The 14,658-nt window shown below is 39.9% G+C and overlaps 1 protein-coding gene across 7 annotated transcripts in view; it reads right to left on the bottom strand.

Annotated features, from left to right (window-relative positions):
• The window catches only part of PLD1 (phospholipase D1), a 199,803-nt gene that overhangs the window by 65,609 nt on the left and 119,536 nt on the right, over positions 1-14,658 (bottom strand). For 6 of the 7 annotated variants that reach the window (XM_025878880.2, XM_073897266.1, XM_073897275.1 and 3 more), the window contains 6 exons: positions 12,689-12,799; positions 9,786-9,986; positions 8,574-8,787; positions 7,884-7,997; positions 1,824-1,952; positions 958-1,076 (listed from right to left, as the gene is read on the bottom strand). In XM_025878880.2, coding sequence (XP_025734665.2) covers positions 958-1,076; positions 1,824-1,952; positions 7,884-7,997; positions 8,574-8,787; positions 9,786-9,986; positions 12,689-12,799 — 888 coding nt within the window. The remainder of the gene's footprint in view (positions 1-957; positions 1,077-1,823; positions 1,953-7,883; positions 7,998-8,573; positions 8,788-9,785; positions 9,987-12,688; positions 12,800-14,658) is intronic. The other variant, XM_073897257.1, reaches the window with a different exon arrangement.

Genomic DNA, 14,658 nt, shown 5'->3' with positions numbered 1-14,658 from the left:
TTTTTGAAAAGCTTTCTGGGGTTTACCAGTTTATCCTGCCAGGAAGAGAGTATATAAGCATTGGAAATCCCAAAACCAATCATAGACAGGCTAAAAGTAGTATTCCTTCATTTATTCATTCATGCTCCCTCAATTTTCATTAAAAACATTTCCATTATTTCTCAGACTCCATGCTCAGTGGGGAGTCTGCTTGAGATTCTCTCTCCCTCTCCCTCTGCCTCTCCCCAACCCCCCACTCTCTCTCTAAAATAAATAAATCTTTAAAAAATATTTCCATTATTTCTAAAAATTTATAAAGTTTATGTAAATAAAAGCTTACATAAATGAAAAATCAGGTGAGATTCTAAGCTGTTGATAAAACAATTTTTTCCCAAATTATCAAGGAGACTAATGCCTTGTCATAATTTATAGTAAAGAAGATGGAACCTTAATGCCACCTGGGTGGTAGGTACTTAAGTTATTCCCGTAATGAAGGTATATGACACAGTCTGAAGAAAAGGAAAATGGCCCCATCTTCTCACACTGCTCCCCTTGCTCAGAGCCACCTCCCAGAAGCTTGGACCGGTGTGAACCCCCCAGCGCAATGCCAGGACTGGGAGGACTTGAAAGCTCGAGCTCTCTCATCCAAACAAGGTCCCTGTCCCCCCTACAATAGCCCTCCAGCTGACCATCAGCACAGACCAGATGCTTAACCAACCCTGAGGATCCAAAATGTGAAAAGGATCACAATAGGCCCCGAAAGTGGCATCTATCTCTCTCTGTGCTCTGAATTGTCTGCAGTGGGAAAGTTCAGGAACGTCTTCTTTTCCTTCTGCCCGCCGACCCTGGCACTCTGGCAACCAGGCACTCAGGAGCAGATGGGTCACCGCAGCACCTTCTTGCCAACCCTCTAGGTTTCTCCTCTTCCAGGCTCTCTCTCTTTATGTGGGCTGAATCGTGATAAAGTCAACCATGTACCTTCGTGAAGTTCCAGCGCTGGATGAAATGACGGGCCACATCACGAGCCGCCTTCCCGTGGACTGCAGAGGCGATGTCATGCCATGGCATCCGGGGAGTGGAGTGTCTGTCAATGAAATCTGCCCAGGTGCCCCAGGCACAGATCATCACTAACTGCTCAGCCAGGGACAGAGCCATCTGATTCCAGCACTGACCCCGACCATGATCCGTCAAAGGAAATGTGGTAATGTTCACTACACATATATTACTTGGCTTGTGTGGAACCATATCTTTATAGCCAAGGGAAACAGAGATACACACTGAGGCGCACAGTCCCCCATGGGCTTCCCCCCAGGATATGTCCATTTCACTTAGTATGAGACAATCACTAGGCAAGGCAAGATGCGAGTTGGCGTAAATTATCTAAGATTGTGGACTTAATATTACATTTTTCTTTTGTGTCCTGTTGAAATAACCTCAGGCTATGTATACAGTTCTATCTCTATCTCCTCTTAGATATATAAGCACAGTGATAATCTGAAAATGTGCCATTTTCATGCTGGAAGATAAAGATGATAGGCAGAAAAGGAGAGGATCAAAGGAAAGGCACCATCTCTTGCAGAATTATAGATTATTACCCCCAAAATATGCCTAGATGAAACCTGGAGGTCTCAAACAGCAAGCTATATCTCATGCTCTTTTCTCACTGTAACTACGAGGAAAAGTCCTTAGGTATATGACTGAATCATAGTCTCCAAAGTTTTACCAAATATTCAAAACAAAACAAAGCAGAACAAAGGAAAGTATATCCTGCGCATGCATACTCTGTCAGATGCTGACAAGTAAAAAACAAAATATAAGCAGCCACCCATGATCATGGCACTCACCAGCAAAAGGTTTATCCAGTTGAACCCAGTCTTTGAAGACAAAATTGCAGTAGTCCTTTCCATGCCAGAACCTGGTTTCCCCGTGGAGCTCTCCCATGCCTGTTTGCAAACTGCGGATGGAGCTGGTGTCTGTGAAGGTAGCAGAGACTGTGTTCAAGTGGGCCCCGGTGGGGGTGTGGGGGGGGGAGTGGCGGGGAGGCCCATTAAACACCCAGGGAATTCTGAACTGTTCTCCTTAAGGCACAGAACTAGGGCAGCATGTGTTCATCCCATCTGAGGCTGTGGGCTAGCAGGGTTTCACACTGTACACAAGTTTATCACTAGTGGGTAGTTGGGGCTGTAACCAGGCTCATCACTTGACAGTGAAATTCAACATTCTTCTCCCCATCTACCAGATGACTGAAGAACGGATCACAGAGCTAACTGTGAATAAAGAACTCACTGGGAGGGACAATGAAAGAGCAATAAAGCCAGGTCAGGCAGAGAAACGTGAGAGGCAGAGGCCATAAAGAAATGCCCTTGGCTCTCCCCAGCTGATATGGTGCACACCCAGTACATAATTCTTGTCTTTTGCAACTCAAAAGCAAGAACCTCAAATCTGCAGGCAGCCCCTGTGCCAGCCCTGGAATTGTCAAGCTAAGGGACACTGAGCTTCATCTTTTGGGGTCAGAAATTCTTTATACATAAAAGGAAGAATTTGGCCTAGATGGATGGCATCTAAGATCTTTGGGCTCTCACATTCTACATTCCCAGCATCATAAATGACATCCATAAAAAATATCACAACAACACACAGAACTTATGATCACATAGGTGCAAAAGCAGCAATCCACTGCAACGTTTCACGCAGAGCTCTGCTGGGACCATTTTACTAAAGGGTGAATACTTTGACTTAAATAGTTAGTATATTTATGTTGACCACAAAGGGAACTAAGCAGGAAGACGAGCAGAACTACACATCACAAATGCAGCACTTGGCACAAAAGAGGCACTTAACAAATAAGACACTGGATGCAAAACTATTCGTTGAATGAATAAATGGGAGCACGTCCCAGTGAGACTAGCGGACTGGCCCCTACCACCGCACATCCCAGAACCGTCTTTCTAAAATGCACTGTTGGCTTAAAAGCATTTTAAGATCACCTGCTGCCTACAGGGAGTCAAATCCTAAAAGCTGAGTGTGCACAGAAGGCTCTTTCCCAACTGGTGCCAACCTCCCTCTCAGAGCCTTTATCCTCCAAGCCAGGCGCACCATATTTCTCATAGTATTTGGATAGGCATGGTCTGTTATGTCTTCATGCGGCTGGCACATTATTCCTTCGGTCTGGAATGATCTTCCCTCCCTCTCATTCTCAACTTCACATCCTTCCAGAGCCACATTAGCTGTTACCTGCCCTACCGCTACCTCGCAGATCCCAGGAGGGAGAGGCAACCCCTAGCAGTGCTGTAGAACCATCAGCAGCTGCACGCCCCAGGGCTTCTGACTCTGTGACACAACCACGTAAGGATGCCCCCCACCAGTCTGTAAACTCCTCAGGGCTGGAGAGTGTCACTTCGCGGCTTGCTGTAGCTCCCGGTATTCAGTAGGCAGTCAGTCAGTATTTGCAGAGTGCAAGTTTTTAAACAATCACCACACACACTGCTGATATTCTACCTCAAACTGAGTAATTAACCCTCAAAGGTTACTGAAATTATCTATAAAAGAAAAGTGTCTGGGGGTGCGCGGGTGGCTCAGTGGGTTAAGCATTGGACTCTTGATTTTGGCTCAGGTCATGATCTCAGGATCGTGAGATGGAGCCCCACGACAGGCTCTGGGCTGGGTGTGGAGCCTGCTTAAGATTCTCTCTCTCTTCATCTCCCTCGGCCCCTCCCCGCCTCTTAAAAAAAAAAAAGTGTTAAAGTGCTAATTATTCTTTTAGACATTTTATTGATTGATTGATTGATTGATTGAGAGAGAGAGAGAACATGTGCACACGCGCGCACTCACACACACGTGAGCAGGGGTAGGGGCAGAGGGAGAGGGAAAAAGAATCCCAAGCAGACTCGGTGCTGAGCTCGGCGCTGGACACCAGGCTCCATCTCAGGACCCTGAGATGACCGGAGCCCAAACCAAGAGCTGGACGCTCAACCAACTGAGCCACCCAGGCGCCCCTTAGCATGCTAATTATTAACAAAACTAAATAAGGTTAAAAACAGAATTCTATTGACTTCTCCCAGTGATTTATTTTCCTGCTCTGTTAAGACTAAAGGCCAAAGTACTGGTAATCTGTTTGCTCACCTGTAAAATCTTTACAGTAAGCATGGCACTTTGTAGTTAAAAAAAAAAGTAAAAGAAAACAGGAACAAAAAATGAGATAAATAATGGGTCAAATTCCAAAAAAAAAAATATATATATATATGTAAGATAATATACATATAAGCTAAAGCTCTATATTTACATACATATACTTATTTAAAAATTAACTTTCACCTAATAATCAGTTATGATAAGAAAAACAAAACAAAGCAAATTCTAGTCTCAGAAAATTATGTTGCTTCTAACTGGATCCAACCTGTTCGTAATTCAAATTTGTTTTTAGTTTCAGTCTAAATAATCTTGGCCTAAGTTATTCCAAATAAATCAGGGTCTTCCTCGGAACACATGAGATATTAAAGCAATAGAGCCAAGGACTCCTAGTTACTGTGATTACTGCTCAGAAGTGCATATGCACCTACAAGTAGGAAGAGAGGCTTTTTACATCAGCAGTGCTGATCTGAGGGCTTCTCCTTGGTCTGCATCGGGCTCCCAACTGATTGCATGACTGCACCTGCCTTGTCTTTGGCATAGGTTTTCGTGCCAGTTTTCTGCCATCCTCATCCATCAGTGGCCCAGACCCTGCCTGCCAAGGCTGCATCCCCTACACCATTACTCCAACCCCCCTTCTTGACCTACTTTCCTAGTTCCTTCTCCCAAAGTTCTCCCCGACCTTCTCCAAAATGTGCCCCTCTAGTCCTGGCTTCTCCTTTGGCTCTGAGAAGTACAGCCACTTCCAATGTCTCACTTGGCCTCGTCCACCTAGTTGGTCGCACCAGCATTTGAAAGTGTTTAACACAGGAATCACTATTATCCTCACAAAATCAAGCCTTCCCTGGAGATTTCTGCTTTCTGTTCATAGTTACTCAAGCTCAAACCTCGAAATCTCCGTTGGCTCCTCTCTTTTCTTTGCTGTCTTCTCCACCTACCTCCCGATTGCCACTTCCCAAATCCTAATGAAATTCTGCTGATTCTCTCTTTGGAAAAAAGTTTCTTCCATTTACTTCATTCTTGGGACAAGCTAGTCAGACTTCCTGTACCTCTAGTGTAACTTAGTAAAATACCACCCTTAACACCTCCCCTCCCCCCACGGCCCCTCTTCTTCAAATCCCACCCCCACCTCTCACCCCTCAGGGATTCTCCAACATTTAGTGGATGAAATTCAATGCTGCGGCTTGATTTTCAAGGCCCTCCATATACAGGTACAGATCTAGCCCATCAACCCAATCTATACACAGATTTACGCATCCCTTAACCAAAATTTCAAAACCCAAAAGCTCTGAAAATTCAAATGTTTTCTTACAGCTCATTTGTTAGTAAAATCTGACCTGAACTGACAAGAGATTGTAATCTTTATTTATCCCACCTGGTGCTGAACAAATATAAATGATTTCCTTACAGGGTATTTCCAGGACCCTGCAAGCAGCATAACATAATAAAGTATAGGTATTGCATTACCTTTCTAAAATCCAGAATCTTCTAATTTCTGAAGTACCTCTGACCCCTAGAATTTTGAGTAAGAAATGGTAGACCTCTGTGTATTTACCACATTCCACACCTACGTCTGAGATGCTGAAATAAACACTTTTGGCATTTCCCATATATGTGCCTTAAGATATAACATCTACCTAGGGTGCCTGTTTTTCTCCCTTCTTAGGCTCTACCTACTGAATTTTTGCCTATAACCAGGGCCAGTTCCAAAACGGGTCCCCAATGAGTTATATTTTCAAAAAAACCTTCTGATTTTTGAAACTGGGATTTTAGAATTGTGGATCAGGGTTTACCTTTGTGGACAAGGTTTCACTGGCAACTCTTGCCAGTTGGGGTATCTCCCCCTGATGAATTACTAAGGCACTAGGTTAGTGAAACATTTAAAACTCATGCTTATCTATTAGATAATAAACTCTTTGACAGGAGAAAATAAGTCTTATACATCTTATACTATTGCATCCCTGAGAACAGAGTTTAGGAACGATTTAGCCTACTATTCTTTATCGCTTATGACTAGATATCCGGGGTTGAAACACTGTCTTACTAAATTGCAAAAATGAAAAAAAAATTGCAAAAATGATTTCCTCCTCTCAGCCATTTATTTAATCTTGCTTAAAAAGTAAGATCAGCAAACAGTTTTTGAATATAAGAGGAAAAAATTCAACTGTTTAAAAATAACATAGTTATCAAGCAAAGCCATTGCAACTTGAAATTCTCCCTCTTGCAACATTTTGAGAGAAAAAAATCTTGAAGATGGCCAAATGATTTTGAATATATATACTACAAAAATATACTACAGTATATACTGAAATATATATTAGATATTCAGAAATATATATTATATACAGAAATATATATTATATATTCAAATATAAATTGAATATATATACTACAGAAATATATATTGAGAAATATTGAATGTATATACTACAGAAATATATTCAAAATACATTTTGAATATATATACTACAGAAATGATCATGGTATCAGTACATTATGAACTGATTTTAGTGAATTTTCTAATTAACCCATAGTGATCTTGTGTGCATGCTCCACACTGGTTCACTAGGAGCCCAGTTCATAATGGTCTTTTTTTTTTTTTTTTTAAGATTTATCTGTTTATTTGAGAAAGAGAGAGAGCAGGGGGTAGGGGCAGAGAGAGAGAGACAATCTCAAGCAGACCCCCCACTGAGCACAGAGCCCCACTCTGGGCTCCATGCAGGGCTTGATCCCATGAGCATGAGATCATGATCTGAGCTGAAATCAAGAGTCAGAGCTTAACCGACTATAACACCCAGGCACCCCCATCAAGGTCTTTTGCGTGCAAGTGAAACTGACATTACAAAGAAGCTAACTCAGCTTATAGCCTCAGGAAAGGAAGTTATTAACTCAAGCAAGTATTCAGTTTCAGTTTCTCATGAAGAGTTACTCTATGTTTAATTCGGGGTTTCAAGTCCTATGAGACAATAGAAGTTTAAGTCATTACACAATTTAAATGTAGAGCTGTGCTCTTTAAATTCCTTCTGTTTTTAATAGTAGACCCTTACTTTTTTTTTTTTTTAACACAAATTCACATGGAACTTCAATATATATATGGAAGCAGGATTTCTCTGCTTGAAGCAAGTACCAATAGAGGTGGGAGGGTCCAGGGCCCACCTCCTCAGTATTCCCCTCAGAGCCCCTGAGAAACACCAGGGTCCACAAGTGACTCACATCCAGCTGTGGTAACTGGGCTCTACATCAGTCTTCTAAATAGCACACTAGAACTGTGACCTTGGAATTTAGCCGCATGCTCATGATGTAGCAATCTGCGTTTTTGCTAAATCACAAATCTGAATTATGAGCTCTGGGAAGCTAATAAACTGGAATACCATTGTGCAAGTTACTTATCATCTCTGACCCTGAGTTTCCTCATCTGTAAAAAGGGAGATAACACTATTACTACCAAGCGCCACCAGTGCTCAGGGTCGTCCCAGGTAGTCTGCACACAATAAATTAGCTTCCGATTTTACCGTGGTTGTCATACATTATGATCATTACTTATTCCTCTATGTGATCCACTGCCAAATCCCTCTTCATCTCCACCTCCACATTTTAGGCCCTCATTAACTTATTCAAATACCTTGTTCTTGCAAAAGCTTACAGATTACAATTTCTAACACCACCAGGGATGTGAACACGGTGCAAACAGAAAGCCAGTCCAGAAACACACTCACTTTGCTCATGCAGCAAAAGCGGACACCTGAGGACATTCTGTTGCCTCATACATCACTTACCCACGTCAGGTCTAGCGAGCCCCTGCTCAGACTTACTGGAAGAGTGAAAGAGTTTCAGGTGGGGTTTTAGACCATGGATTAAATTCTGACGACTTCTACAGTGATTACAATAACCTGGAGAAAGTTGAGAGTTTGTTTTTCTGTTTTTTTTTTTTTTTACAAAGAAATATATATACATCAAGTTTTCTAAACTGAAAAGTAGGCTCAATCATTTTTAAAACGAGGCAAGGCTAAAAAATCAGTCACAAATTCTGTGAACAGAAAATGCAGAGCTTTAAGGCAGATGTGAAAAGAGCAAATTTACAAGATGTAGGAAATCTAATGTTTGAAGATAAAAGCTTCACATATTTCTGGATAGGAAGAGAAATGAGATTTCTTCTATGAAAAGTGAAGGACGTCTGATAACTTTTCTTTTTTCTTTATAACTTGGCGTTATGTTAGAAACGCTGAGTCATTCAGCTACCACCAGAAGTATGAATTGCGGTTGTCATGACTCCTTATGTGAATAAAACAATAAATCTGTTCCCAAATGAGGGCAACAAAGCCACAAAATGGCAGGATATCGAATAGGGTGATATAGCTCCTAGGACTCCATTCCAGAAAGACCGGTTTTAAAGACTGGTACACAGTATCCAGCAGCGGAAGGATGGAACGTCACCAAGATACATTCTAGCAAAGACCAAGACTTACTCGAGACACTGTCAATGCTGCTGATGCTATCTGCATCCTGCAGGTGGTGCCTGTGGAGCTGCCTGTAGAGGCTAAATTTAGAGAACTTTCTGGACTTTCCCACTCCTTTCAGTTTTGAATCCATATCATCAGCACTCTTCATGGAGGGCAGATTTTTACTAGATTCATTTTTATCTTTGAGGCTCAAGGATTCCATGGACTCTGTTGTTTCAGCCTGAGAAAATTATTAAAAAAAAAAAAAAAAAAGACAGGGCATAAGATATGCTGCAATGCGATCCTTTCATTCCAGTTGAGCTGAGGCGTCAAGTTCACATACGATGGAGGCTATCGGACACCCGATAATGGGTGAGGTCAGCCCCAGGTCAGTGAGCTGTTTCAATGCTAGCAAAGGGATACCCGGCATTCCATTGTAGTTCCTCCTTCAGTAGACCAAATTCTTGAAATTTCATACCAGCTAACCTTTTTATCTCAAACACACTTACATGAGTTATATTCACTGTTGAGCAACTGAACTTCTGCCTCTGATAAATGTTAAGTAGTGCTTCTTCTGTCAATTATTTTCCTGGCTACTTATTCACTAAATCTTTTTTTTTCCCCAGAAAAGTCACCAACATATCCAGCAGTAAAATAAGATGGAGCCCATCAAAATTTTTAATAAGTGTATGGATATGTTGGCAACGGTTGGAGTTGAAACAGTAAGTACTGCAATACGGATCTAGGCATATGGGTATTTTGGCAGCACCTGATTTGAAAGGCACTTTGAGAAGTTATTAACTTCCTGTATTCAGAAAGAAGTCCCTCCAGGACTCCAGACTGACCTAGCCTCTATTTGCATGTCTTTAAGTAGGAAGATTTCAAAAGCCTTGGCAGGTACTTGTAATAAGGCTGCTGATTTAACTTAAAACCCAACTGACACATATTTTTGTTTATGAACTTTTTTTTCCAAATAGGAAATGAATCTTTCGTTTAAATGGAAAACAAAGGAGCTGACTGTGAGCTAGCAAATGCACTATTGGATCTCTTTCCTCTTATAAGGAAAGAAACAGGGATCAAGAGATGCAAAGTTATAGACTTGCTAGATGGTATTTGAAACCAGGTCTGTCCATCCAGAAATAGGCCACTCCTCATTCAACCACTCAGTAAGTCATGCTATTAACACATCCTTCTACAAACTCTGTAACTCTTAGGCAGTTCCATAAAGGAGAAACTTACTGTGAAGGAGCCCAGAGACGATCCTACGGTGACGCGCTTCACACTACCCACGTCTGTGAGTCTGTGTTCATTGTCATCCCACCTTCCGTAGGCCAGGTCGATCCCACCCACAAAGGCCACTGACTGGTCGATGACAACAAGCTTCTCATGATGGGCCCACAGATATACGCTGGATGATACATGATCTGGGTGCCTCATCACCTTGGGAGGGGGAAAAAAAACCCACCTGAAATGCACTTTTTAAAATGTCCTTCATGTATAATAAAAGAGATCTGTTTTCTCCCCTGAATAGCATTTTCCTTCCTCCCTCACTTCCTTCCTTCCTCCCTCCCTCCCTCCCTCTCTTTCTTTTTCTGTTTTGCTTTAGTTTTCTTTCAAGAGTTTATTTAAATTCAAGTTAGTTAACATACAACGCAGTATTAGTGTCAGGGATAGAATTTAGTGGTTCATCACTTGCCTATAACACCCAGTGCTCATTACAAGTGCCCTCCTTAATGCCCACCACCCCATTTACCCCATTCCCCACCCACCTCCTCTCAGCAACCCCCAGTTTGTTCCCTATAGTTAAGAGTCTCTTATGGTTTCCCTCCCTGTTTTTATCTTTTTTTTAAAACTTCCTCTGTGTTCATCTGTTTTGTTTCTTAAATTCCACACAAGTGAAATCATATGGTATTTGTCTTTCTCTGACTTATTTTGCTTAGCATAATACCCTCTAGTTCCATCCTCGTCATTGCAAATGGCAAGATTTCATTCTTTTTGATGGCTGAGTAATATTCCATTGTAGATATGTGCCACTTCTTCTATATCTATTCATCAGTCGATGGACATTTGGGCTCTTTCCATAGTTTGGCTATTGTGGACATTGCTGCTATAAACATTGGGGTGCATGTGCCCCTTCGAATCACTATTTTTGTATCCTTTGGATAAGTACCTAGTAGTACAGTTGCAGGGGTCACAGGGTAGTTCTATTTTTAACTTTTTAAGGAACCTCCATACTGTTTTCCAGAGTGGCTGCACCAGTTTGCATTCCCATCAACAGTGTAAGAGGGTTCTCCTTTCTCTGCATCCTTGCCAATATCTGTTGTTTCTTGTGTTGTTAATTTTAGCCATTCTCCCCTGAATAACATTTTCTATAATTCAAATACCAAAATGTGCCATGTATATACCAAAGTTCTAATTTCATTCTCAGTATTTAGAAGAGGAAGACTCCTAGTTATTTTTAAGCCTCTCCCTCAGCCCCATACCATACCACATTTTGGGGTAGCTGCCATTTAGCTAGAAATTTGGCCACACAGTTTAGCAAAAGTTAGCTCAACATAATTGTTGATTCTTTTTTCCACTTTAAAGAATTCTGTAACACCTGATATTACTTAAAAAACTCTAAAAATGTTTAACCAACATCTATCTCTGACAGAAGTTTTAATAGGTATATTGATATTTTGGTAGCCAATGAATTAAAATGGCAAGTGTATAGATATAGGATATACATGCTTTGGCAGCTCTTGATTTGAAAGATATTTTGAGAAGTTATTAACCTCCTGCTTTCAAATAGAATTCTTTTTAAATGATCCCAGACTGACCTATTTTTGTATATCTTTAAGTAGAAACATTCCAAAAATTTTGGAGACTACTTTTTTTTAGTAACCTACTTCTTTTGTGTGTGGTAAAATACACATAACATAAAATTTACCATATTGACCATTTTTGAATGTATTGTAGTACAGTGGTATTAAGTACATCTCATATTGTTCACTCATCACCACTATCTCCAGAACTCTTCATTTTGCAAAACTGAAACTCTATACCCATTGAACAATAACTCCCCCATTCCCTCCTCCCTTCAACCCCTGGGAAACACCATTCTACTCTTTGTCTCTATGACTTTGACTTACATATATATCAATAGAATCATACAATATTTGCCTTTTTGTGACTGACTTAATTCATGTAGAATAGTGTCTTCAAGTTTCATCTGTGTTTAAGCATATGTCAGAATTCCCTTCCGTTTTAAGACTGAAATATATTCCACTGTATGTGCGTACCAATCATTATTGAGAGTGGGATATTAAAGTGTCCAACTATTACTGTAGAACTGTCCATTCTGCCCTTCAATTCTATCCATATTTGCTTTATATATTTTGATGGCCATTATTAGGTGGGTACATGTTTATAATTGCTATATCTTCTTGCTGCTTTGAAACTTTTATTAATATATAAAATCCTTGTCTACTATAAACTTTTCCTATTTAAAGTCAATTTCACCTGATATTAGTACAGACACTCCTGCTCTCTTCCGATTACTATGTACATGGAACATCTTTTTTTTGACCAAATAAAATATATAATTGTTATATATTTTAAGCCTGCCAGAGATTTATTAATTCATTGCTCTGATGTATCTCAATGACTGAGGAATAACTATTGATAGGCTTTAAATCTTTGGCAAATATCAAATAGCTTTTTTCAAGCTGCTTATTGTGTTTATCTACTTTATTAGTTTTTTTATGCAAGTTGCTATTAAGAAAAAGCTTCTTAAATCCTAGAGGAGCTCTCTGTTGCTATCAGCATCAAGGGATGTCACAAGGAGATCACGTCTAAGAGGTTCCAGAACAATCTTAATGAGGAGCATGGGACCTTGACAGAGCTCCTGATTATTAAAACAATTCTAAGAGGTGTGTTCTTGGCTAAATGATCAGGGTCAGAAATGTGAACTCTGCTGATTCCACCAATACCAGAAGTATAAGAAAGCAGGTATTTTGTTTTATTTCTAAGAAGGATACAATGCTATTTATTCAAAATATACATTAGAGAATTCTACAGATTACACTACTCAAAGCAAAACACATCTGAAAAACTACAGAATAATAGAGAAGAAGTACTGTTCAGAAGGATGAACCTGATACCTTTATGTTGGGGTGTAGACGCATTAAAGTCCTCTTGCTGTATTCACTGTTGATTCCAAGGGCAAGTTCCACCTCTTTGTAGAGCATTACAAAGACTCTCACTCCCTGTTGCTGTCACAAGAGAAAACACAGGGAGGAATGAGAATTTCTGGAAGTAGAGGATGATTTTCTTTTTCTTTTTCCTTCCTGTGTGTTATAATCTTTCTCCCACAAACAAGTATAATAAAATATTTAATGAAAAGTACAAGAAGGTGACACACAAGCGTATCTTAAGATACAAATACCAAAAATAAAAATTTATCTCCCTTCCATTCCTATGACTTGTCATACCAAGAGACGGTATCAATATTTGATTCATTATAGCCAAAAAGCTGAAATGGTAACATCATCTGCTAAAAGTGTCTGATGATCTTACACCTCTGAACATTTTCAAACACTTAACATTGAGGAAAGTTTTGGCCTGATTCGTGTTACAGGATTAGGGTTTTTGCTTTTTATTATACTTCAGTTAGTTGAAATAGCAGTGACACAAAACTCTAATGCAATAAATTATACTAAATATCCCTTAAATGTTTCTGGAGCATTTTAATAGAATTTTTCTTTGCCAAAAAAACATTTAAGTTAAAAAAAATGTCTTTATCTTCAGAGATGAATATACTGATTCATACTCTTAACCCACAATTACATCATTAAAGTCTGCTTGTGGAATGACTTCTTTGGAAGTCAGTTTCTCTAACGTGCAAAAATCCCTGATTTTTAACAACAGCACAAAATCAACATTGATCTAACCTTAGGCCCTGGACTTAAAAGAAGACACACAAGGCCATTGTGAGTGTCAAACTAAATCAAAAGTGCCTGGTAAACTTTAACATGCTATACAGATAACATTTTCTATTAATATGAACTATCAAAAAGACATGTCTAACAGCTGGTAGTATTAAAAAAAAAAAAAAAACTACTGGGGCAACTGGGTGGCTCGGTTTGTTAGTTAGGCATCTGCCTTCAGCTTAGGTCATGATCTCAGGATCCTGGGATGGAGCCCCACGTCACTGGGCTCCCTGCTCATCCGCGAGTCGGCTTCTCCTTCAGCCCCTCCCCCTGCTCATGCTCTCTCCTCTCTTTCAAATAAACAAAACCTTAAAAAAACCAACAAACAAAACCAAACTAGTATTTTCTCCTCCAGTTCTGGGTAATCATAAGGTTTTAGCCTGTACTAAACTGCCCCACACCTGAATGTCGGTCCTCTTCTTCCTGTCCAGTCACAGGGTTCCCTCACCAACATACAGTTCAGAATGTATTCCTCCAGGAAACTCTTACCTTATTTCCCCTCACTTAATGTATGACCTTTTAACTATTTTAGGTTTGCATCCTCAGTATTGCCGTGCAGTTTGCAACATTTAAATTTGCATTCTCTATATCCAGCAGCTCTGAAGGCATTCTGAAACATACCGCATACACCTTAGATAATGAATGTATCTACACCTAGGTACTTAATATCCTAGGGATAAAAGGCAAGAATTTTCCCATGATACAGTACTTTCTAGAGTATTAGAGATACAGGCATATCTAATAAAACTGGAGTGACAAAGATTAATTTAGTTACAGTTTAAATTAACAATCCATGGTAATTAGGCAGAGGCATAGTTTATAATGGAAATCTGAGTCATTAATTTAAGAAGCCAACTGGGTTGAACACATCTAATTTATAAGAACTGGTTATTACTTTTGCAATGCTATGAACATGTGAAATAACATAGGAGTTAATATTTTTAGGTTGCAGGGTATAAAATCTTGGAGTAAGCCAAATATATATATATAGTTCCCCAATACTGGTCTGCCAGCATGTTTTGGCCCCTAAATCCTTATAAGAACACATCACTTCAGAATACGAACATTCTGTAACATGTGAAAAGTGTATTCATTTTTGGAGGAACATACTATATATATGCTCTAAGCTGCATTCATGAAAT

This window comes from Callorhinus ursinus, unplaced genomic scaffold (genome assembly GCF_003265705.2).
Source record: "Callorhinus ursinus isolate GAN/ISIS: 27379988/994484 unplaced genomic scaffold, GSC_fseal_2.0 scaffold1, whole genome shotgun sequence".
Lineage (NCBI taxonomy): Eukaryota > Metazoa > Chordata > Mammalia > Carnivora > Otariidae > Callorhinus > Callorhinus ursinus.
Note: the sequence above shows the minus strand (reverse complement) of the source record. Positions and strands in the feature narration are given on the sequence as shown.